The following is a 26,347-nucleotide window of genomic DNA, read 5'->3' as shown; positions in this document are numbered from 1 at the left end:
AATAAAGGTTAAGAAATATCTTTGTCTGAATCTGTGTGAATAGCATTTGTCAGAAACATGCATTGCAGCAAATCACTAGGTATAATCCAAAACACAGTCTGCCCTAGGAGAGTTTAATGGAGCAGTATTTTCACAGCTGGATTTTTGAAATAACTTGATTAAAAATTACAAAAGAAAACTTCAATGAAAATGTTGTCTTCCTCATCCAAGAAGCACTTCACATCCTATGATAATCACCTGTTGCAGAAGTTTTGTGCACCAGTGGATACTGCACGCTCCCTCCCCAGGAACAACTGTGCATAAACTGAGCTGTCCTCACTGTCACTCACCTCTTGTGCCCTCAGAACTGTGCCTTGATAGATCAAAGACAGGTGAAAGACAAATGAATTGATGGTTTTGGAAACACATTTCTAGAACAGATTATGATAGCAAATTCCTTTCATGTTGGAGATGAATTTTGGGATTTGCACTTTTGATGACAACAATGTTTACATTGGAAAATAAAGTTTCCAGTGTTAATGAAAATCCCTCTGGAAAGTCAGAGGTTGAATTTTCTTCAGTTACATACCAGTTGTGCATTTACATAAATCTGATAATTTCATGATCATCACTATTGTATTTTATATCAGGTTTACTTATTTACTTGCATTTAATTTCTCAAGTTGCTATGATAGGATTCAATTCTTGTCTCTTAGTCAATAGTCTGGATACTCCAGCAGCTAAATACCTATGCTACTTACTCCTGCTATCATGATATCAGAGTTGCAGAACCAATTCCTGAGGTTACTTTCCTGTTTTGTGTTGTTCAGAAATTAATTTCAGATAGAAACCTCCTGTTTCAAAGGCCAACACCTTTGTAATTTTTCTTGGAGGAGTTGTGGGGACTAGGAGTGCAGGAACATGGCAAAATGACAGGCGTGATACAATCCTCAAAATCTTAAATTGCATTGTTAAAAGGTTGACTTTCTTCGCCTTGAAACTTCATGATAGGAACTTGAGACTTCTAAAACACCCTTTTTCATCTTAACATGATTTTAATTCATGTTTATTTAAAGTGTTTTTAATCTCATTGCAAGTTCAAAATAGGTGTCACAGGAAGAAATCCTGAAAGGCAATCCACATGCATTTTAGCAGTGAGCTGATTTTTGTAATGCTGAGTGCATCTTTCTTGCAATTCAGTGTTGCAACAGCAGAGGGATTATTTTGCATATGCCAGATCAAAGTGTCACCTGGGACGAACAATCTCTAACAGATAGCTGTCCAATTTATAACTAAATAATGGTGAGACAGCAGTCTAAAGTTTAGGTGTAGAAATTGGGACAGACTTATGGGTGGAGCAAGGGCAACACATCTGGGGACTAGGAGACATCAAAAGACTTCATTTTACCACTGTTATCAGAGGAAAATTGGAGGGTTAATTCACATTGCTAGGGCTTCCCCACAATAATTTTAAAATCACGATGACACGATGCACCTTAAATGACAGAGACGGTGCTTGCTCTGGGATATATACCTTCTTTGAATCCTCTATGAAATACAGGATTTGTTACCAAATATTATCTATAAATAGATGATTTGGCTTCAGTTGGCAATGCTGTTGTAAAACCATAGCTTCAGCTCCAGTGAATCGCCAAGACCCTTTGACAAAAGTCAGTAGGATTTTCTATTTTATCAAAAATTGAGAAATTCTATTCATCAAAGATCAGACATATAGACAATCTGCAGCTGCAATGGGCTTGCCAAATATGGGAAAAGGAAGAAAAGGGTCAATGTAACCAGGCATTTAGCATTTCATGTCTGCTGGATATCATTTGACATGGAGCTTGCTAATCACAGCCTATTGCCTAGTGCTACCATCCAGGGGATCCTCTCTGCCTGCTCTTATCTAGCCTGGATGTAGAGGGCCCATCTCCCTGGCCCACTGGATCTTCAAGTGGCTGTGGAGGTCTCACTGGGCACTAGATCTCAGGCAACATGGTACAGAGGTATGGCATCCAATACACCCCTAACAGCATTGGCAGGAAGGCAAAGATAGGGGCAGAATTTCAGGTTCTGTGAAAACTGTTTTGCATTTTAGAAGTTTGTAAATGTCACTGACATTTCACTAAGCCATAGTCAAATAACTAATAAACATTATTTGCTCTTGGTATGCCAAACTTGCAGATTAGAAGATACATTTAATCAAAGGGTCTCACATTGTGTGTTAAATCTTACCTGGCATGAGGTGATTGGGATGATTCCCCACCTTAATGGAGGATATTCCCAGCAACACTGATTCTGCTGTTGTACTCCTTATGATGGGTCATATTGGCAGGTGGGTCTTTGTTATGCCCAGTAGGCGTCATGTGTTTGGCAGTGCATGTGTAGAGGTCTGAGACTGACTGAGGTTTCAATGGCTAATTCCAACCCAGTGACAATCACTTCAGTATAACCTGATACTGTAGTATGGCTGGAGACAAGTGGTCTAAGTTATTGCACCCATCCCTTTAAAGCCCGATAGTATATGGTTATAGGATCACAGAGGTGGTTACTTGGCCCATTAATCTGTGCTGCTGAAGTTCTATCTCACAAGTTCTCAATTCAAATCTCTTGATCCATAACCTTGTAGATAACCACACATTAAATGCTTGTCCAAAGTCACCCACCTTTACCAACCCTCTCGGGCACCAAGTTCCAGATCGTATCCTCACTCTGCTGCCCCAGCCAGCTTTCCCAATGTGAAATGGTTTCCTCATGGGGCTTCTTGTTCTTCTACCAATTATCGTATATTTACGCCCTCAGATAATTGATGTCTCTGACAAGGGTACTAAATTATCTGATCAATTAGACAAAAAATCTGATGAAATTTTTTTGTTTCTGTTTTAAAAATGTATTCATTTTTCAAGATCTGGATGTCACTGGCAATGTCAGCATTTAGTGCCCATCCTTAATTGCTTTTGAGAAGATGGCAGTGAGTCACCTACTTGGACTGCTGTAGCCCATCTGGTTAAGCTACTCCCACAGTCCTGTTGGAGAGGTAGTTCCAAGGTTTGGACCCAGTGATGATGAAGGCCTGGAGATATGTTTCCAAGTCAGGAGGATGTGTGACTTGGAGAGGAACCTGCAGATGGTGGTGTTCTCATGGACCTGCTGCCTTGTACTTCTTGGTGGTAGAGGCCATGGATTTGGAATGTACTCTTGGAGTAGCCTGGGCAAGTAACTGCGATGCATTTTGTAGCTGGTATATAGTGCAGCTACTGTTCAGCAGTCATGTGGAGAATGAGAGTTCGGAGAGGTTGTTGGGGGTTCCAATTAGATAGCTACTTTGTCATAGATGGTGTTAAACTTCTTGAGGATTGTTAGCACTGCACTCATCCAGGCAACTGAGAGTATTCCATCATACTCCTCTGTGCCTTGCGGATGGTAGAAAGGCTTGGGGTTGTCAGGAGGTGATTCCCTCTGTTCTGAGGAGAATAATCCCAGCGCAGGTAAACTTTCCCAATGACTAAACTTCTTTTTAGATTTCCTCTGAATCCTTTTTGTTGCTCTTAAGTTATCCCTGTAATGCCAGGATCAGAAATGTATGCAGTCATCCAGTTGTGGCCTAAACAGAAACCTATAGGACAGCAGTTGTTTACAAGGCTATGGACCAAGAGTTAGGGCATGTGATCATGTGAGATGGCACGTAACCTCCTTTCCTAAATTTCTGGCTAAATTGCCATGTTTTTGTGTTGCATTACCAATGCACAATTTTGAACTGAAAAACACATTAGGAAAACTTCTCTGCATGCCTTTGGATTACTGGAAGCTACATAAAACAGGCAAGAATTTGCCTTGGCACTCAGCCTCTCATAAACTTCATGAAAGTCTTTCAACACCTAATCAGCCATCTGTGACTATCATACTCCTTATCACAATAAAAATGCAATGATCTCTCATGGTTGACTTTTTGTCAGTGCAGTCATATCAGTGCATAACCTGTTCTAAGTCTAACCCTTTGGTCAGATCAGCTGGGGGAGATAACAACCCAAAATTCCAATTTCCATATTTAATTAAATGGCTAGATAACAATATTAAATCTTTTGAACTTTTACTTTCTTTTAAACTTTTTACCTTGAACTTTAATCTGATTGAATATTGGATGATATATTGACTGTGTAGCGGTTGCTACCGCGGAATAAAACAAGACTCTACTCGGAGGATTGCCAAACAGAACTGGTTTATTTTCCCGCCTTGCGCGGGCCCTTTAAGGGAGAATGTTCCCGCCCAAAACAACCGGCAATGACGTAAGTCCTACATCATCAGGACTTTCCTGCGCGTGGGTTCTCCCCGTCGCTCGGAAAGACGAGGCCCGCCGCCATCTTGGGCCTCGTCGCTCCGACGCCGCGCGACCCGACTGCCGAGCCGGTTCGCCCGACTAGACGGTGAGTCGCCACACAACCCCCCCCAGAACCGGCGAGACAGTCCCCAAGGTCCGTGGGCTGTGCCAGCTGCCACTTAGGGGGGCGGCCTCTGCGTCGCAGCGTGGCAACCTCGACAGGCTGTTGCAGATCCAAATGGGCCGGTTTGAGGCGGTCCGCCGTGAAACCTGTTCCCTGCCTCCAATGTCCAAAATAAAAGTGGATCCGTTATTCCGTATGACTCGGAACGGTCCCTCATATGGTCGTTGCAATGGCGCCCGAGGTGTGCCCCTGCGAACGAAAACAAACTTACAGTCCCGTAGTTCCTTGGGCTGGCAGGATGGGGCTTGACTGTGCCGTGAGGTGGGAATCGGGGCCAAGGCGCCAAGCTTCTCGCGCAGTCTTTGTAGGACTGCTGGGGGTTGTTCCCCTTGGTCCTGAAGGGCAGGTATGAAATCCCCGGGGACAACTAGTGGCGCCCCGTATACAAGCTCAGCTGACGAAGTGCGGAGGTCTTCTTTGGGGGCAGTGCGTATGCCGAGCAGGACCCAAGGCAGCTCGTCAACCCAGTTAGGACCCTTCAGGCGGGCCATCAAGTCTGATTTCAGATGGCGGTGAAAACGTTCCACCAACCCGTTTGATTGAGGATGGTAGGCTGTGGTGGTGTGCAGCTGCGTCCCTAGCAGGTTCACTAATGCAGCCCAGAGACTGGAAGTGAATTGGGTGCCTCTGTCTGAAGTGATGTGGGCCGGAACGCCAAAACGTGAGACCCAAGTTGTGAGCAGCGCCCGGGCGCAGGAATCAGTTGTGATGTCAGTCAGGGGGGTTGCCTCAGGCCACCTCGTGAACCGGTCCACGATAGTAAGGAGGTACCGGGCTCCTCTTGAAACCGGCAGAGGGCCCACGAGGTCGACGTGTATGTGGTCGAACCTCCTATGGGTAGGCTCGAACTGCTGTGGTGGGACCTTGGTGTGTCGCTGGATTTTTGACTTCTGGCAGTGCGGACAAGTCCTGGCCCACTCACTGACCTGTTTGCGCAGGCCATGCCAGACGAACTTGCTGGCGACCAGTCGGACAGTAGATCTGATGGACGGGTGCGCCAACCCATGTACCGAGTCAAAAACGCGTCTCCGCCAGGCTGCAGGGACTATAGGGCGGGGCTGACCAGTCGCAACGTCGCAAAGTAGGGTCCGCTGACCTGGACCAACCAAGAAATCTCGGAGCTGCAGACCCGAGACTGCGGTTCTGTAGCTGGGCAGTTCGTCGTTGGCTTGCTGTGCGTCAGCTAGGGCCGTGTAGTCGACACCCAAGGATAGGTTGTGGATGGTTGGTCTGGAAAGTGCATCAGCAACGACATTATCCTTTCCGGAGACATGTTGGATGTCAGTTGTGAACTCGGAAATGTAGGATAAATGTCTCTGCTGACGAGCTGACCAGGGATCGGAGACTTTGGAGAAGGCAAAGGACAGAGGCTTATGATCGGTGAAAGCGGTGAAAGGCCTGCCTTCTAGAAAGTATCGGAAATGCCGGACCGCCAGATACAGCGCTAGAAGTTCCCGATCAAAAGCGCTGTACTTCAGTTCGGGCTGTCTAAGGTGCTTGCTGAAAAATGCCAAGGGTTGCCAGCGGCCTTCGAGTAGCTGTTCCAGTACCCCACCCACCGCGGTGTTGGACGCGTCTACCGTGAGGGCAGTCGGAACGTCAGTCCTGGGGTGTACCAGCATCGTGGCGTCTGCCAGGGCGTCTTTGGCCTTAACAAAAGTAGCCGCAGCCTCGTCAGTCCAGGTGATGTCCTTGCCCTTACCAGCCAGCAGCGAAAACAGAGGGCGCATGATACAGGCTGCTGCAGGGATGAAACGATGGTAAAAGTTGACCATCCCAAGGAATTCCTGTAGGCCTTTGACTGTGTCAGGGCGGGCAAAATGGCGGATAGCATCCACCTTGGTGGGTAGGGGTGTTGCCCCGTCACTGGTGATTTTGTGGCTGAGGAAATCGATAGAGTCAAGTCCGAATTGGCACTTGGACGGGTTAATCGTGAGGCCGAAATCGCGGAGGCGGGAATACAGCTGGCGGAGGTGGGAAAGGTGTTCCTGGCGGTTACGGCTGGCGATCAGTATGTCGTCCAAGTAAATGAACACGAAGTCCAGGTCTCGGCCTACCGCGTCCATCAGCCGCTGGAAGGTCTGCGCGGCGTTCTTAAGGCCGAACGGCATCCGAAGGAATTCGAACAGGCCGAATGGGGTGATAATCGCAGTTTTGGGGACGTCATCCGGATGGACCGGGATTTGGTGGTATCCCCTAACGAGGTCCACTTTGGAAAAGATGCGGGCCCCGTGTAAGTTCGCTGCGAAGTCCTGGATGTGAGGGATGGGATAGCGGTCCGGGGTGGTGGCGTCATTCAGCCTGCGGTAGTTGCCACAGGGCCTCCACCCTCCTGTGGCTTTGGGGACCATGTGCAGGGGAGAGGCCCAGGGGCTGTCTGACCTGCGAACAATCCCCAGCTCCTCCATGTGACGGAACTCTTCCTTTGCCAGGCGGAGCTTGTCTGGAGGTAATCGTCGTGCTCGGGCATGAAGGGGTGGCCCTGTGGTAATGATGTGGTGTCGTACCCCGTGTGTGGGCCTAGAATTTGTAAACGAAGGTGCCAAAATCGATGGGAATTCGGCTAGGAGCTTGGCGAAATCGTCGCCAGAAAGGGAAATAGAGTCCAGGCGCGGGGCTGGTGGGCTGATTTCTCCCAGGGGATAGGTCCGGAGAGTGCTAGAGTGGACTAACCGCTTCCTTCGCAGGTCAACTAACAGGTTGTGGTCCCGAAGGAAATCGGCTCCTAGGAGTGGTCGGGCGACGGTGGCAAGGGTAAAGGTCCAGGTAAAACGGCTGCCGCCAAAGTGTAATTGAAGTGTACGGGTGCCGAAAGACCGTATCGTTGTACTGTTGGCGGCATTGAGTAGAGGACCTGGTGGCCTGTCATGAGTGTCGCGGCCTGTCGGGGGCAAAATACTGACCTCCGCTCCAGTATCAACGAGGAAACGCCGTCCAGATTTCTTGTCCTGAACGAACAGGAGGCTCTGTCGGCGGCCAGCCGCCGTAGCCATCAGCGGCGGCTGATCCTGGCGTTTCCCTGAAACTTGCAGGGTGGGCGGCATCGACGGGCCTCCGCACCCCACCTCTGATGGTAGAAGCACAGCTGGTCACCCGTGTCGTCGTCTGCATTCCTGGGGTGTGGCTGCTCGGTTGCTGGGGCCGGGTGAGGCGGGCGTTGGGCTCGCGGCCTGGTGATTTGACTGACGGACGAACCGCTCTCGCGCTTGGCCCTCCACAGGACATCTGCCCGGGCAGCCACCTCACGGGGGTTGCTGAAGTCGGCGTCAGCTAACAACAAGTGGATGTCATCGGGGAGCTGTTCGAGGAAGGCCTGTTCGAACATCAGGCATGGCTTGTGTCCCTCGGCCAATGCCAGCATCTCATTCATTAGGGCGGATGGGGATCTGTCCCCCAGGCCATCCAGATGAAGCAGGCGGGCGGCGCGCTCACGACAGGAGAGGCCGAAGGTCCGGATCAAAAGGTCTTTGAAAGCCGGGTACTTATATTCCTCTGGAGGCAACTGGATGAAGTCTCCAACCTGGGCAGCTGTCTCCTGGTCCAGAGAGCTAACCACATGGTAGTACTTCGTGGAGTCGGAGGTGATCTGCCGAAGGTGGAATTGCGCTTCGGCCTGGTCAAACCAGACGCTGGGCCGAAGTGTCCAAAAGGTGGGCAGCTTGAGGGCCACTGCGTTGGCTGCTGCGCTGTCATCCATTTTGCGGGTCCAAAAGCCGTTTGGACCGTCGGGGTCACCAATGTAGCGGTTGCTACCGCGGAATAAAACAAGACTCTACTCGGAGGATTGCCAAACAGAACTGGTTTATTTTCCCGCCTTGCGCAGGCCCTTTAAGGGAGAATGTTCCCGCCCAAAACAACCGGCAATGACGTAAGTCCTACGTCATCAGGACTTTCCCGCGCGCGGGTTCTCCCCGTCGCTCGGAAAGACGAGGCCCGCCGCCATCTTGGGCCTCGTCGCTCCGACGCAGCGCGACCCGACTGCCGAGCCGGTTCGCCCGACTAGACGGTGAGTCGCCACAACTGGAAAGTTTAAAAAAAAGCGGGCTCCAGTGTGGCAATGTGCAAATGATCTTTATGGGGGTTGAGTGTTGGTACAATGCATTACATGTACAAAGCAGTGTGCACAGTTACAGACAGGAAGATTAAACCCCACCATGCGCATCTATTCTATGTAATAAATTGTCATCTTTGGCCCTAGTTGGGCAGGGGGTGCCTGGAGTAGGACATTGATGTCTTTGTTAAGGGCCAAAACATAGACAGTGGGGCCCACAGGCTTTGCACTAAAATCATTTATCTTCTCCCAGAGGCAGTCCATGCTTCCCTTGAGCCTGAGAAACTGGCTAGCCATTGCTAGACCTACAAAGCCAATTATGACAGAGGCAGTTCATTAAAGTATTTTAGTGTTTAGATTTTATTTTTTACAATTATAACATGACTTCCAACTTACACCCATCCATTAAATGAGATTAAAACACACTGTACAATGTGCCAGAAAATGTCCCAGTTTATTTATTGTCCTGGCAATCCAGGGCCTCAGCTACATTTTGTTATCGTCTTATGCCACTGGGCATTCAGCGTTCGGGCCTACATTGCATCGGACGTCCATTGCTCTGGCCATGGAATGCCTCATGTCTGTAGTGTGCTGACTATGCATTTTCATTGGACACTTCGTGTCTTGGCTATGTAGCGCCTCAAGCCTGGAGTGTCCTAGGCTAGCAATGCCTCAGACATTTAGTATCCTGGTCATGCAATGTATTAGGCATTCATTCTTATGAATATGCTGTGGCCCTGGGGATTCAGTGTCTAGGCCATGCAGAGGCCTTGGGCATTCAATATCCTGTCTATGCACTACCTAGGGCATTCAGTGTCATCATAGTATAGTGGCCTCTGCTGCCCCATGTCCTGGCCATGCAGCACTGTTAGACATTCAGTACCTTACATGTGAAGTAATGCACAGCTAATGTCCTGAACATGTAATACCACTGGATATTTAGTGCCCTGACCATGTAAGTACCTTGGGCACATGGTGTCTCGGGCATGGATTGTTTTGGGATATGGCTTTCTGGCTATTAATGCCATTGGGCATCTAGTATCCGAGCCATGCAGTGCCCAAGGCATGCACTACCTAGCCCTGCAGAGTTGTGAGTATTCATCGCCATGACTGTTCTGGGACCTTGGGTGTTCAGTGTCCTGGCCTTGCAGTTCCACTTGTAGCTTGTGTCTGGCCATGCAGTGCTGTTGGACATGTAGTATCTTGGGCATGAGCGCAATGGGAATACAGTGCCTTGAAATTGTTGTGTCCTGGCCATGCATTGGCCATTGGGCATTTAGTGTTCTGACCATACTGTACCTCGCACATCTTCTCCTAACCATGCAGTGCCTTTAACTACTAGAGACCAGGGCATGGATTGTCTCAGGTCTGCAGTGCCCTGGCCATGATGTGTCATTGGGCACTGGGTATTTTTTGTCCTGACCATGTTAGGTGTGTTAACCATTCGGTCTCTTGGCCATGCAGTCCCCCAGTAATTTGTAACCTGACCAAGCGTGCCACTGCACACATAGTGTCTTGGTATTACCATAACACTTGGCATGAAATGTCCTGACCATGTAGTATCTCAGGAATTTAATGTTTGGGGTATGGATTGCCTTGGTAGCTAGGTTCTTGGTCATGTAATGCCATGAGGCACGTAGTGTCCTGGCCATGCCAAGTCATGAGCATTCATTGTCATGACTATTCTGGGACTATGGGTGTTCGGTGTCCCTACCTTGCAGTTCCTATGGCAGCTTGTGTCCTGGCCGTGCAGTGCCATTGAGTGTGTTAAGCATTCACTCCCCTGCCTCGGGCAGTCAGAGTACTTGTTCTGCAGTTCCTCAGACATTCAGTGTCTTGCTCATGAAATGACATGGAGAATGTGGTGTTGTGCCTTGGATATTTAATATTGGGCACATGGAATTACCTTGCACATTCAATGTCCTGGTTGTGCAGTATCTCAGGCTTGTAGTTTCCTGGTTAAGCAGTACCATAGGCTGGTGGTGTTGTGGGCCATGCGATACCATTGAGGATTTAGTGTAGGGGCTGCGCAGTCCCTCAGGCATGTGATATTCTGCCCACGCAGTGCCCTTTGGCATGTCATTTCTTGATTTTGCAGTGCTTTTTGGGCATTTAGTATCCTGGGTAGCAGTACCCCTGCCATGTAGTATCCTGACCAACCAGAGCCACTGGACAGTTAGTGTCCGAGCCATGGTATCTTGGGCAACCAACCTGCTGGATTGCTTCGCCTATATGTTCTGGAATACATGACCTTATTTACAACGGTAGTATATGATTTTAGAGTCCAGAAGCATAGACCTAGAAATTGTGTTCGATAATGCAATATATATTGAAAAACCAGTTGCTGAATGGAATTGTGTACATACTGCATCAGCAACAATGTTCACACTTTTGCCTTCAGAACCTTTGTGTATATGAGGTGGAAATGCAGGAAGGCAGTTGGATCTCTATAGTGGCGTAGAATGCATGTTTGGAAACCACTTTCAGGAAACCAAGGCACAAATATTGCCTGTGAGCATTGTGGGCTACTCATGCAGAAGCGAGCCTCCACTATGAATATGGGGCCTGCTTCAGTGATACAGGGGGCTTGCTGAAGTAGGTCCTAGTCCATATAGTCCAGTTGTGGGAATAGGCTGCAAGTAGCTATCCTGGAAGTTAAAAATGTATCTTTTGCTGTGCTCACTCTCCATTGCCCAAGTCTGTAGCCCAGCTGACACTGATCTTACCTCTTCCCACTACTCACCACATTTGGACCTTGACACTCATCAGCTATCCTCCTCACACGATCCTTCACCCAAATTGCTACCTGAAGCTCTGCCCTTCTCCCAGCAGCTGGTTACAACTTCTACCCATTGCCACAACCCCAGCCCCTGAGGCCCCAATCCCGAAACCCACTGACATATCCTGCCCCTCCGCCTTGGGTATCTCAGCTCAGCACACCACGGAAACCAGCCTCCCCTCCATGGACTCCGTCTACACTTCTTGCTGCCTTGGTAATCAAAGATCCCACCCCGGACATTCTCTCTTCTCCCTCCTCCCATCGGGTAGAAGATACAAAAGGCTAAAAGCATGTACCACCAGGCTCAAGGACAGCTTTGCTGTTATGAGACCATTGAACGGTCCCCAAGTATGATAAGATGGACTCTTGACCTCACAATCTACCTTGTTATGACTTTGCACCTTATTGTCTACCTGCACTGCACTTTCTCTGTAACTGTAACACTTTACTCTGCATTCTGTATTGTTTTACCTTGTACTACTTCAATGCACTGTTGTAATGAAATGATCTGTATGGACAGTATGCAAGACAAGTTTTTCCACTGTATCTCAGTACATGTGACAATAGTAAACTAATTTACCAATTTATCTTTACACAGCAGCATTAGAACCTATGACCTACAACCCATAAATGTGACCTACCTTGGGTGTCATTGAACTACAGTATTTTTCAGCAGCAGGCAGACATTGGCCTACCATGCATCACTGGTTTAATTTGCCTTTCCCAGTAAAGGAGAACGTCTCAGCCTTAATCTTTAATTAACTCTAGGCCATGTATGTTCTAAATCTGGAAATCTCTTCCCAAAAAAACTGTTGAGGCTGGGGGTGAATTAAAATTTTCCAATCTGAGGTTGATAGACTTTTTGATAAACAAACAAATTAAGGGATTGGAACCAAGGTGAGTTAAGATACTGTACAGGCAAACCACAACCTGACTGAATGGCTAAACAGCATCAAGGCCTGAGTGGACCACTCATGTCTCTGTACTGCTTTGTTCAGTGTTCATACTAAAAAATCCCAAATAATCTAAAATAACCTGAAAACATTTATGCAGCAATTGTTCTTTATTTTTTAGACTTGGTTCAGCTATATACCCCAACTCCCTGTTTAGCATGTGAAACAACAGTCAACATTCAATTGACACAAATATAACTTCCTCCTTTCTGCCATTTTAATGTTAAATTATTGAATAGATATACAATAGGTGATCTCTGAGGTATGTGCAGACCACGAGGAGGGTTCTCAGTGCAAATGATAATTTGTGTTAAACCTTGTTAAAAAATAACTGTGCGTCTAAGATGGATTGGAGATTGAAGTTTCCTTCTGGAGTAAAGAACCCCTGTTACTTTGCCATATTGTAATATGTTGTGATAAATATTTTTACATTACTTTATGTAAGAAAGCACCCAATTACAAATTAAATCACATGATGCCTTTAATAAATCACTTTAATTTCCGCAACACTGACAAGATGGTGGAAAGATGGGCAGATGTTTCCACTGAATTTGTAATTTCAATTGTTGTCTCTTTTGGTTCTGTTATTAATACATTCCTGCAAGTCCCTGTTTGACAGCTGAAGTCTCAAATATTTGCCTGAAAAATATAATTAATTTCAGATCTAACTGATCTGCAGTTTAAACAGTTAAGAAAGGTGCATAATAGCCCTCTGTAAATAGTTGAGGGGAAATACGTTAGAATGAACATTTCTGAATTATTCAAACATTACAATTTCATTTGGGTTGCATTAGGCTGTCTTACTGCTCAAGTGAACTGTCTGTATATTTCCACTCAAGCAGTCCTTAAGAAAATGAGCCTGTAGAGAATGTCACTTTATAATTTTAAACTCCCATAAACCTTTTTGTTTTCTTGCCTGTTCAATCTTTTTTTCACAATTCATGTAATTTGCTGCAGCACACCCACACTGCTCCAAACCCCCAAACACTAATTTAGGCTTTCAGCGATCACAGAACAATAATAGCTTAAAATTAAATTGTGCCTTGAAGGCATTAAAACACTGAAGCCATGGAGGGATCTGAACACAGTGCATTTTGAGACTGGAACCAATATTAATGAGCAAGCACAGGGTTATAGGTAAATGGGTCTTGGTATGAGTTGGGACACATGCAGTAGAGTTTTGGATAAAATTAAGTTTATGAATGACAGGCAATCAGAAGCTGGCTTGGAGAACATTGGAGTACTTAAAAGAGTTTCAGCCACAGATAGGTTGAGGTAGGGTTCATATTTTAACCATCTGCCACTCCCACATCCTGCCACTTGTTGCTGTGCCTTTAATCACTAAAGCTTTAAACTCTGGAATTACCTCCCTAAACTTCTCTTTCCACTTTCCTTTTCTCCTTTAAGAACTTGTTAAGACCTACAGTACCTATTAGATGAAACTATCTCAAGGTCTTTGTTAGAGGGACAACTGGGTGATTTTGGTGATAGACAGGATATGTGGCTGGAAACTGTGGTCCAGGTCACTTTGGATGCTGACGTAATACATCAGTTAAGCTTGAAAAGTTGGCCAGGGATGGTAAAATAATTGGTTGGCATCATAAAGTCTCTGCCAGATCTCAAAGATAATGGTATTGTTTTTCTGAACACATGGTTGGAGGAAATGATGTCTCAGTGTTGAGCAAACAGGGACATGTTCGGCACAGCTTTGTGGGCCGAAGGGCCTGAATTGTGCTGTAGTTTTTCTATGTTTCTATAAAATCAGAAAGTTCAGGGGTTGAGAGAGGTGGTACTGAGTGTTGTCACTGTAATTTTAGAGCAGTAAGTTTTGTGTATGGATGATTTCACTGAAGGGTAACTTATAGTTGAAGAATTAAGCAGAAAGCAAGGATAGACCATAGAATGATTGAGTGCAAGAGCACAGAAATAGGTAATTCATCTCATTATAATAATGCTGGCTTGCTGAAAGAGTTGCTTAACTGGTCCCACATCCCTGCACTTTCACTATTGCTCTGCAAGTGTTTGTCCAATTCCTTTTTGAGTGCATCCAGCATTCGGGCAATGAGCCCAATGAGATTCATAATACCATGATAGAGAGAAAAAACACAGGTGAAGTTTGACTTTCTGTGCTACTGTTGAGACTATTATTAAAAGATACTTCTAGTGTGGTGAAAGTTCAAACTGACTTGTGTCTTTCTGTAGAGAAACGTACAATGTAATATGATTTCCCTGATAAACAAAACTTCCATCTCTTCTCGACTTACCAAAGGACTGATGTCTGAATAACATTGTAAAAGTCACCAGTGATTGCTATATGCATTGCAGCCACGTACAAGTTCAATGCTACAATCATATTCAAGGTAATGATCAGACTGACATCTGATGGATCCAATCTACATCTTGGTGTGACTCAGTGACACTTTCTCTTGTGAAGTATAGATTGTGAAGACAGATCTCTTAATACTTGGTAAACAGGTGTTCCTGAGTATGAATACTTGGATTCTGGGCCAAATCTTAATGGGTGCAAAATGTACAAGTTGCAAACACATCTGCCTTTCTTTATCCTGTCTAAATCCTTCTCTTCCAAATTCACTGGATGTCCAATTGCAGTACTTGTGCTGAACACTGTGCCCAAAACACAGCTCACTAATAATTTTGATGTTTCTACAGGTAAGTGTGGCAAAAATATGGTGGCAGACAGCAGGAGAAAGTAACAAAAGAACAATAATATCAAATCTATTCTTTAAGGTTCAATTTTGCAATATGGTAGCATGACAATGCAGAACATTTAAATGAATGAAAAAGTCATGAATTTCTCTGTGTGGAATTAAATGTAATAGAATAAAATTAAAGTTTATAAGAATGCACTCCAAATGGTAAGACATTTATAGGTACAAAATATAGGGCAGTTGGAGCCTTTCTCCTAACTCTGTGAGATGCTTGTGTGGAATGCATATTCTCTCTGTTTCTAATGGGAAATTGTCCATGCAAACACTTAATATATACACTTCTAAAAGTAGTACAAGTACACAGATAAAAACATTGCCATCCAATCTTTAGGGCTGTTATCACTTCTCATATTTATTTACCAGTGTTAAAATCACAAAGTAAGAAATAACTATCCATTAAATAAGACACACGGAATAATTGCTACTGAACAAGGAAGTGAAGCTGAAATTCCTGTATGTGAAATTCATGTCAAGAGCATGCTTAATCTATCAAAATTAACCTACAATAATCAAATTTAATATACACTGCATGAATAAATAGTTGTTCAATTAATATTTTAATCATAAAGTGCCTTTTTGGTTTCTGCATTGACATACTGTAAGTGAAATACACCCTAAGAACTTGTATAGTGGGAACATAACCTATGTTCTTGTAACATGTTCAATTTTGAATATTATATCATAATAGTGCCTTTTATGTTAACAATTGTAATATCAAAATGATAAATGCTTGTGGAAAGAATAAATAATTTAAATTATAAGACAGTACATGTGGGCAAAGGAGGGATCTTAAAAATGAAATCTTACATACAGTTAGATCTATATTTCCCAACATTAGCAAATTAGTTACTGACATTCAAATGCATTTTAATATACAACATATATTAAAAAAAGAAACTATTGTAACATCATTCAGACACCAAGCGGTTACTTTATTCCTGTTGGAATTGTTTTTATTCATCCTACCTCTCTCGTTCATATCTGGGAGTTAGGGTATGTTCTTATAATTGCTTTATTTGTTGGGCATCTGAATAGTTGCTTACAGCCCAAAAGATGTCCTATATCTCAGTTCAAGAAGCGAGTCTACTGTCAGCTACTTATTCTTAATGTAAATGCAACAGCACAGCTGTTGTGAAAGGTGTCATCCAAAAACAAAATTAATGTTCCTTGGCCACTTTGCCATTATAAACACCAATGCTTGCTACCACTGGAGGCAAATGGAGTCATTTATTTTGGCCACCAATGGGTTAAGTAGCTTTCCTTCACTGTTGTATAGGCAGCAAAGTGATTTAGTTACCGCTGGCTCACAGTCACCTTCCTCACTCGGTTCTTGGTCATACTGATGTGTAAGGTAATTATGAAAACTGACTTCAGCACAGATGACAGATGGAGAAATTGCCAGCATTATTTAGGATGGCTCAGCCACTCAGCTCCCACTGATAAACACTCACTGCATGCTGTGTATTTAATATATGTTAAATACTGGAGTTTGAAAATTACAGAAGAATTATCAGTGTTTAAAGCCGATATATGCATTTTCAAAGACATGAAAGTAGAAATTGGTCAGAGTACATTTTCATGCACAGAACAAATATATCACAGTGCCACAAAGAGGACTCATTTCTGTAACTTATCAATTAAAGTAAAATGTGCAGGCTGCCAGTTGAATTGTTCTTTTGCTCATGGGGTTCATTATTTTCATGCAATCCTGGCATCACTTGAAGACAGAGTGTAGCTCTTAAATGGACAAAGTTCTTTTCACTGAGAATTGTGGATAATGACCAGTGCAGAAGCTGCAATGCCTCTTCAGTTTCTGAACATTTCTTCGGAGGTTTTGATGAAGGCGGTTAGCAGAAAGCGGAGCATCCTTAGTCTACCAGGTCTTAGGAAGACATGCAGGAAAGTTGCCTGGTCCAACTGAGCAATGGTTTCAGAACTAATACATACAGAGCTTATGAACTGTATTGCCCCATCTGCTGCTCCACCATTCCTGCTGTCAAATACCAACAATCTCCTATAAATCACTGTGGCACACTTCAGATCCTTCAACTTCTGCCATTACATCTGCACCTGCTGATCACTTAACTATTTTCTGGCATCTGTACATTGTTGCCAGCTTTCACACACCCAGAGTGCCATTCTATCCTAATGTGCAGACCCCATTAAACGGCAAGAAACGGATTGCTACAGGTTTCCGCATGCTGCCTCTATTTCAAGAGCAAGTTATTGACATTCTGGGCAAGTGGGGTCTGAGGAAGTTGACATCTGGTGAGAATGCAGACAGGCCCTGCATAGTTTCTCCCGCCATTTACCTTAATAACAAGCAGGATTTCCTTAATTACCACCCCTAAAAGTTGTTTCCTGAATACTCACACCATGATGTGCTGGGTGAACGCAGTCACTGATGTGGGAGCACTAATTCAGATAAAGGGATATGATAGTATATTTAAATGATGTTGCAGGTATCTACCATAGAAGGTAGTTGAGAACATGGGGCAAGGTGGCAGCATGCACGCTCCATCCATTTGTTGACTCACTCCTGAATGTGACTTTGACACCTATTTCAGACCCTGAGAACATGTAAGATGCACCACAGTCTTTGCCCTGTAATTCTCCCAAAATATGTAAATTTCTCTACATGTGCATGAATAAGGGGAAAAATGGAGAAATTATAATGGTTATAAGCATATCAGATATATCTGTTTGTATTCAGTAATGCTAAAGATCAGAGCAACTGGATGTTTACGCGAAAATACAGAATATGTACTGCAGTTGAAGTATGAGATGAATGGGACATATCAAATTATTCAGTTTATGGGAGCTTGAGTGCTTTACTTTAATTAACAAATAGCACTCTACTATTTCTTGTTTGATAAAGTTCCAATTTCAACATATTTGCAATCTATTTTAGGTATTGTACCGATCTGTTCTGGTGCTGGGTGTTAATTAGGCTATCCTGTCTAATTACCAACCTAATCACAGTGCTTTCATCTTCACATTGCTGGATTCATATTATCCTGTTCTGTTTTATTGATCCTAACCCTTCTGCCACTAAAGGGCTGAGCATGCACAACTTTTCCCCCTCATTCTGATTTTCACCTGTTAGTGACCTTTTCAAGGTCTCACCCTTGGTATAGTTCTCCTCAGCCACTGGAAGCAGCTGACTAGGCTGTAAGTTTAATTTTCCATCAGCACTAAGAGGTACGCTGGAGTCTGCTTCACATTTTGTTGCTCTGTTTATAAATGTAGTCTCTGATGAAATGCTTCTTGGCTGCTGAGGGCTGGTTGTTTTAATCATATCTGCCTTGTTAGTTATAACTGTGTTGATTTCTGAAAAGGTTCTAGGTCTTTCAAACTTGTGCACTTTCACACATAAATCTAATGATTTATTGTCACTGCTGACAAAAGAGTTTTGTGATGGTCTCACTTTACTGATTGTGCTTTCTATACACTTGCTATCCGTTTGCTCCACTCTATCCAAGCTTTTGTCCTGCATGTCACAATTTTCAAATATATCTTCAGAGTATTCACTGTTCTTATGATTCTTCACAATCCCATCAAGTGACTTTTTGACTGAGAGGTCCAGGGGTCCTTCATGTTGTTTGGATGTCTTTTCCAATGCCTGGCGGATATGGAACAATTCCTTCCTAATCTTAGTTAGTTGACCCCTCAATTGTTTCTGTCCAGGTGTATCTTCATTATCCACTAAGCAAAGTTGTTCTTCAACATCTTGATATTCATGGATCACTTTACAAAGATCATTTATCAGCACCACAGAGCCATTCTTTTCTTTGTCTGTCTGAAGGCAGTCTGGGGTTTTACCAGAATTGCTGAGGCTGTTAGTTCCTGGGGAACGTGCAGATGGGGACAATTGTCTAAACTCTAAGCTGCTCCTTTGATTTTCTTTCATCACTTCTTCAGGCTCTGGGTTCCAATAAGGAAGCACCTTTCGGTAAGGTGAAGAAATGCTTTCAATGCAAGGTGGTGAACTGGAGAGAAAATTTGAAGTCACGGTTATGCAAAAGAAATTTAGTTTTTGAACTAAACAGAAATTGGATCGTGAACATCTTAACTCTATGTTTTGTATTTGGTTATTTTCCTCATGTCTACTTAGTAAAAAACAAACTGGTATACAAGACCAGTAAGTAATTTAGGCACAGTGCATATCTCTATGAAATCTTCTTTTGAATCCATTTTTACAAGTTATCTTGTAAAATCATATTTTAACCAAGCTGAATACTGCCACCAAGAAACCTGATATTATTGCTTCATATTTACAAAAAAATGTGTTAGCTGTGATTCTGTTGGTAGTATTCTTGCTGCTAAGCTAGTTGGCTGTAGGGTCAGATCCCACTTTGGAGACTCAAAACTCTCTGGACGATGTATGTATTAAGTCGAGGTCTCATCAGCTCTCACAGGTATGTGTATGTAAGGTCCCATGATATAATTTTGAAGGAGCGCAGGAGAGTTGGCGACCCGACCAATATTTATCCCTTAACCAACATCACAGAAACAGATTATCTGCTTGAAGGAGTTTGCTGTGTGCACCCTGGCAATTGTACCTATTGCATCACAACAGTTTGATTGGTTCTAAAGTGCTTTAGAACGTCCTGTAAGGGACATAAGTGGGCTAATACAAATTCAAATCTTTCTTTCTTAAATGTGACACATGGGCATATGGGAGGGGAACTTTCAGCAGGCCCTAATTATAACTAAGTTTTCATTTACTGATTTCAAAATGCTGCTGGAAGTGGGCATAAATTCAGGAACCAAACCCACATTCCATTATCAACCCTCTCCTCTCATCTCCCACTCACTCAACTGGTTGCAGTGGAAGAGGCAGGACTGGGAGAACAACATTGACTGTCAGAAATCTCACCACTTGTGTCTCAATAGCCATTAATGAGGAAGAAGTTTGGGCAGATTAAATGACAGACAATCAATCTGTTACCACCCATTCTGCACCTCTACCAAAATGGAATTTTACTCCCACATAATGGCAAGGAAATTATTATGTATTCATTATGTTTTCACTAAAAAATGAAAACATGAAAAATGGTAACAGCACGCATGCTGGAATGGAGATGATGTAGTTCGCTTCTCAATGATCTGCAAGCATAATATTCTTGGCTCTTCTGAAACTAAGATGGGCCAAGAATTTCCAATATTCCTCCAAATTTGAGAGTGTTTCAATGCCTCACTTTGCTTCAGAATAAAACTTTTGCCTTTCGTTTTGCCTTTAACTCAGAAGTTTTGGATTCATGACTCTTTAGAGAACATGAAATTTAGATTGAGATGCTAGTATAGTAGTATTGGCAGGGTGAAGCTATAGTCTACCTGAGACATAAAACTGACACATTTGATCCCTCAGCTGGATGTAAATAATCCCATTGCATTCTTCAAGATTTGTTTTGCCAGTTGTCATTTATCTTTCGTTCAACGTCATTAAAACAGATTATCTGGTTAGTTTAATCATTTTTGAGTATGGATCCTTGGAGGCTCCAACATTTGCTTAGAGTACAGTATTGACCATATTCCACTTAATTGGTTATGGAATACTTTGCGATGTTCTGAAGTCGTAAACTGTAGTGTAAATATAGATTCTTTCTAACACTTGAGCAATTATAACGTTTTCTAAAGAATCTTATGATATATTATGCAATAATTGATTTCAATGGAATTAGAATCAGCAGAATTCAATAAGTGATATGCAATATTCCCCCACACATTACAGCAAGTCTGTGGAGACAGAAATCTCCCATTTAGTCTTTTGATCTAATCTCCTATCTGGAGATGCCTGGTGCACTGCAAGAAAATAAAATCAAATATCTCCAATGGTAAAGCAGAGAGAAAAATTACTAATGTGTGTTAAATTCTGATGCTACATTCACAAATAACCATACTCTTGGCAAGATTCACGGTCCACAAGTGAAAATTATGAACATTATTTACATACTTCATTGGCTAGTATTAACTTTAACATTACTAATCCTGATAAGTAGCATCAGGATAGGCAGATGGAACATTTTCAAGCATATATTCAAACTTCCCTGCAATCCTCTAAAGATGTGGTAGGTGCTAGGGAGAAAACAAGAAAGTCCTGCTGCTCAAGTTGCATCTTCTATCTGAAGCCACATCATTGCTGAAAAAAATCTGGCAATAGGCAGGATACCATAGGAATTTCTTCTTTTACTTTAACGTTCTTGTACATTTTCCCATTTAACTGTCTGTTCTTCAATCGTATTGAATGGATAAATGCAAACTCAGTGTTTTTTAAAGTAGTGATGTTTATATTGGGAAATTATTTGTTCAGAAACACTGATCTTGAAATGCAACAACTTTTGCAGCACTACTAGAATCCAGATTATCAAGAGCAGAATAAAAAATGATTTCAAGTTGTCAACTATTAAATAAGGTTGCCTAATCCATTCATCCACTTGCTTCTCTTGGTAAATTTCATGAATTACCCAACTTTTCACAGCTCATTTATTTGTTTTTTTTATTGGAGTGTCCATGCTGTATAGAATTTCCTCCCTACAGCTCCATCTTGTTATGTTGCTTTCGACATTCACAACCCTTCAAGGGAACCTTTCCTTTTCTATCTTCAACATCTCATTCCTATCCTGTCTTGGATACTCTCCAGACCCTTGTCCTCTGCCTTGTGACATTGCTTGAGATGTTGTTGTACCTGAGGGTTATTCAGATATGTCACTTGCTGTAAATTCCATTTACAATTCTGCTAACTTTTGGAAGAGAATCTTATTCCTAGTTGTCTTGAGGGAGATTCCACTACCTCCTGGTCCCTCTTATATTTTAAATAGCAGGAATAGGCAAGTCATGATACAGCTTTTTAAAACATTGGTGAGGCCACATTTGGAATATTGGGTGCAGTTTTGGTTGCCTCAGTATCGAAAGGATGTGCTTGCTCTGGAGAGGGTGCAGAGGAGATTCACCAAGATGTAGTATGGGCTGGAATGTTTCAGTTATGAGGAGAGACTGGATAGGTTGGGTTTATTTTCTTTGGAGTGGAGAAGGCTAGTGGCAAACCTGACAGAGGTGCACAAATTTAAGTGGGGGAATAGATAGAGCGGACAGTAGTAAACTTTCTCCCATTGCAAAAGGTATCTGTAACCACAGGACATGGGTCTAAGAAGTAATAGGTTTAGAGGAGATGCAAGGAAGAATTTTTTCACCCAGAGGATGGTAGGAAATCAGAATGCACTGCCTAAGAGGGCAGTGGAGGCAGAGACTCTCACAACATCTAGATGAGCAGTTGAATCACCAAAGAATAGAAGGCCACACACCAAGTGCTGGTAAATGGGATTAGTATAGATAGATATCTCATGGGCCAAAGGGCCTGTTTCTGTTCTGTATAACTCCATGACACTATGCTTCCCACTACTTTGTAATAGCAGAGAAACAGGGACTTTACCCATCTTGATTTATGCCTCGATGACCTGCTGGCTTCCAATTTATTTTAATCCTTTACTGTTGTTTATTTATTACATGTTTTCTTGTACCCAAGTAAAGTGAATACTTAAGAGGGGTGGGAGGAAACATATTCCACCTAGCTAGAGCAATAACTGAAATATATTTCAATTGCCACCAAAATGAACACTTTGTAGTAGCTGTGCACTGACCTGTTGTCTGATTGCTTCACATTTTCTGCGGAAAGAGAACCTAACAGTAATGTTGACCTGCTTGGGTTTTCTTTTGAGTCTGGTGACGACTGTGCTTTATTTTCTACAAAGCTTGCTGAACTCTCACTTGTTCTTGGAGAAACAGGCATGGTAGTGTCTTGATTTTTTATGGCTTGAGGTTTATTGGACATGTCTTCAGCATCTCTTGAGTTTTTACAAGTTGGTGACTTGTACACGAATACATTTTTGTGAGTTATTATGGTATTTTCCCTGGTTTGTGCTGAATATTTCTGTTCAGCATCATGTGATAAGAGGGACTTGTAACTGGAGTCAACCAGATTCCTTTCCACCTGACCAGAAGGTTTACTTACATGAGGCCTTAGGATAGGAACCTTATGCAAATATGCTTTATTGGGGACATCTAGTGTTCGTGGTGTAAGAATATTTGGAGTCATTGAATTTGCTGGCTCCTGGTCATTGTTCCCGGTTGTTGATCTATTCTCTACTGAGTCGAGTGTCTGCTCAAGTAACAGGGGATAGAAGAATCTGGATGGAACTGGGGATCTTCCTGGAAGATGTACGGATTGCAAATGCCCAGATTGTGGGTGAACTAACTGAGCCGACGAGGTTAGAAAAGGCAGCTGAGCCATTTGTGCAGGTGTTGTTCCATTGGAAGTGATCCCAGGACTCAAACAGGAGAACAGATTGTGGTTCACGGGGTAATTAACCCCCAGCACAGAGAGATTCAGTCCCTGCGGCTCTTGGTAGTCACTATATGCTGGTGGTGGATAGCATGGAATTACATTTGTATCAGTACATGGTGAAGAAATGTCAGCTGTGTTTTTTCTCTGCCCAGATGTGACCAGCCTCCACTGTTCCATGAGAATTCCATTACTGCTCACACAGTTCTTAGGATGCTTGTACTGTTTCAGCTTGGCTTCCAGTCCTGCAGCTGGTAAAATCTTATTCTTCATGACTGAGTCCTTCAGGGAAAATACATCAGTTATAATGAAATCAGTCTCAGCCTTTTTGCTCAGTTTTGCCATTTTGCTTCTTGAGGGAGATTGTATGTCAGTGCTAGGTAAACATCTTGGCTCCTGTGTTTTTTTGTAGTCATCTGTTGCTTTCTGTTCAGTAGCAAAGCCAAATTTCTCTCTTTCTCTTAAAGAACATGAACGTTTATCAGATCTTTCTAAAATGGTCAGATCTGCACTTAATTCAATGCTGGCTTTGCAGGCATCCCACCTATCAGCATCTTTGACTGAAGTATCACCTGCAATGGAAATGTCACTGCGTTCCAATTCTTCTTTGTGTTTTCCAGATCGACCCCGCTCTGCAGTACTTTGCAGCAAGCGTAGATCAGAATTGAGAAAGTTGTTCTTCTTATAGGGCCAATCAGACTCTATTAGCAGTGAAAGGGAATTTTTACACAAGCTGTACTTCATGTGGTTGTAAAGATGTGATTTCTCCATGCAGGTAAAAGGACATTGAAAGCATTTGTAGTTGTATGGTTTTCCCCAGGGTCGGGGAATGTAATGCGGCTTCTTTGGCTTGCGTTCCTTATGCTTACAAACTGCATTAATCTTGCAGGTTACCTCGTCTTTGGACATTTTATTCGTGGAATACTGCAGAAATGTCTTTGCTTTTTGATATGTCAAAGATGTGCTTCAGCTCAGTTGGTTTCCACGTTTAGAAAGACACATTTGATCGGCAATGGAATACTTGTTATTGGTCCTTTCAAGAATACATTCCAGAACCTAAAAGATAAGTATATAGCTAATACAAATATTTAAAATAAAACTCTCAGTTTAGCACAATAACAGAGTTATGATTGTAAAGTACATTGACAAGTAGTTATTTTCAATCATAACTGTTCTTTCTTTAAGTGTAAATACGTTTTCTTTGAAAAGTTCAGTTAATATTATAAATGCCATAAGTACCATCTATTTGTCTTACCTAAATGCCAATTTCTCCTGTGTGAAAATAGACAAAGCAGATAGATTTACTCCTTATACTCTCTTAACCTAAGTCACTGAGGCCAACAAGAGGATCCAAGTGAGACCAAAGCAACACGGACCAACAATCAAACTTTGAACCCTACTGGTTTCTGCAACTTAACATACAGGATACCAACTTTCCTCACTAGGCGGCGAGGGAAACAACGTGCAGAATGTTAATGCTATTTTAACTATGTAATCATTACAGGGCAAATTCAGAAGCCTGAACTTCTGCCTTTGAGGAAATAATTCAATGCTTAGATTAGTATTTAAAACACATTTAATCTTACATTATTTCGCAAAAATGCATTTGACTTTTTAACACATTGATGTAAATTTATTATACACATTGAGCAAGATGACAAAACTGTGAAAAATGCTTTCCTTAAAGAAAATGAGCCAACAGGGTGCAGTTGTGAGTTCAGTGTTGATGGTTCAATCACAAAGGTCTTTAATAGTTGTTTTGTCCTTTAACAAAAGATGGCAAATCATGTTCAGATTTCTGCTTACCTGCCACCGTTCATTATTTACGCTTGACTACAGGACAAAGTATGAAGTGAAACCATGGCCTCCAGGCATAAAAATGCAGAAGAATAACACCTGTTCCTAGGAGTACTCACTCTATAGTACCAAGTGTTAATGACTCACAACCGTTTCTCTCAGGAAAGCTTAACTGATGGCACTAATTATGGACAGCATCATTTAAATGACTTGTTAAAGTTATATAGATCAAATTGAGAAGTAGGTGATGAGAGATGGCAGAAAAATAATTAATTAATAACATCTTTCCCATTATGCTAAAATGCTTTATCAACAGACCAACTAAAATTTAAAATGTACTAAATCGTTTTAGGATTTACTTTAACTATATACTACATTAAACATGCATCACATGCAACCTCATACTACGTGGAACAACCTCCAAAACCATATACTTTTAGAGTAGACACTGATGAAAGGACATGGTATTACTGTAAAAATATCTAAAATATTTAAATAGCGTTCCAAATGAATGCCATAAGTTGATGAGAAGAATCTATTTCTAGCATTTTATGTATTTTGCTTTTTATGATTCTGTTACTTTTACGTTTTTGTTGTACCATCATGTCTGAACAGATGTTTAAATAAGTTGTGGTAATGGAGGCTTTTTGGCTCATCGAGTCTATGCTGGCTCTCAGATCAATTTCAACAAACCTGTTTCCCCAATTAGTTCCTTGCAACCCACTTACTCTCCAACATCCATCAACTCCCCTCTGATTCTCCTACCAGCTAGCATATCTTAGGCAGTAACAGGAGGAAACCCATGCTCTCACAGGGAGATTATGTAACCTCCACATTGAAGACACTGGTAGTTAGGATCAAACCTGGGTCACTGGAGCTAGTGCGAAACTAGAATCACCCATTGTGCTATCTACATTCAAGTACTTTATTTTGTGATTATAGTAGGTCACAGTTATAAAATAATAACACTTTAATTGGTTTGTTGGCTGATTTTTTTATATATAAAATGGGGGAGTGCATTAAGAACGATTATTTTTTAAATGAAAACTCCATGCCATCTTGCAGATTTGTTAAAAGAAAGTACGAGGAGTACGGTTACACAATGCAAGATAGGGAGATGATGGAATTAGAAGTGGGAGACGTAGAAAGACCTGGCAGCGTTCCTCTTTCTGTCTCTCAACGTGGAGATGCAATTAACAAACAAATGCCCAATATG

General features: G+C 42.7%; 1 protein-coding gene across 2 annotated transcripts in view; it reads right to left on the bottom strand.

Annotated features, from left to right (window-relative positions):
- Nucleotides 1–15,344: 15,344 nt before the first annotated feature.
- prr35 (proline rich 35) overlaps nucleotides 15,345–26,347 on the bottom strand; it is a 33,175-nt gene continuing 22,172 nt past the window's right edge. For both annotated transcript variants that reach the window (XM_052021807.1, XM_052021808.1), the window contains exons 2-3: nucleotides 22,634–24,390; nucleotides 15,345–18,982 (exon numbers count right to left, since the gene is read on the bottom strand). In XM_052021807.1, the coding sequence (XP_051877767.1) occupies nucleotides 18,001–18,982; nucleotides 22,634–24,243 (2,592 nt within the window). In that variant the 5' untranslated portion in view covers nucleotides 24,244–24,390 and the 3' untranslated portion in view covers nucleotides 15,345–18,000. The remainder of the gene's footprint in view (nucleotides 18,983–22,633; nucleotides 24,391–26,347) is intronic.

Source organism: Pristis pectinata, chromosome 8 (assembly GCF_009764475.1).
Source record: "Pristis pectinata isolate sPriPec2 chromosome 8, sPriPec2.1.pri, whole genome shotgun sequence".
Taxonomy (NCBI): domain Eukaryota; kingdom Metazoa; phylum Chordata; class Chondrichthyes; order Rhinopristiformes; family Pristidae; genus Pristis; species Pristis pectinata.
The sequence above is the reverse complement of the archived record's forward strand: the minus strand, read 5'-3'. Positions and strand labels throughout refer to the sequence as shown.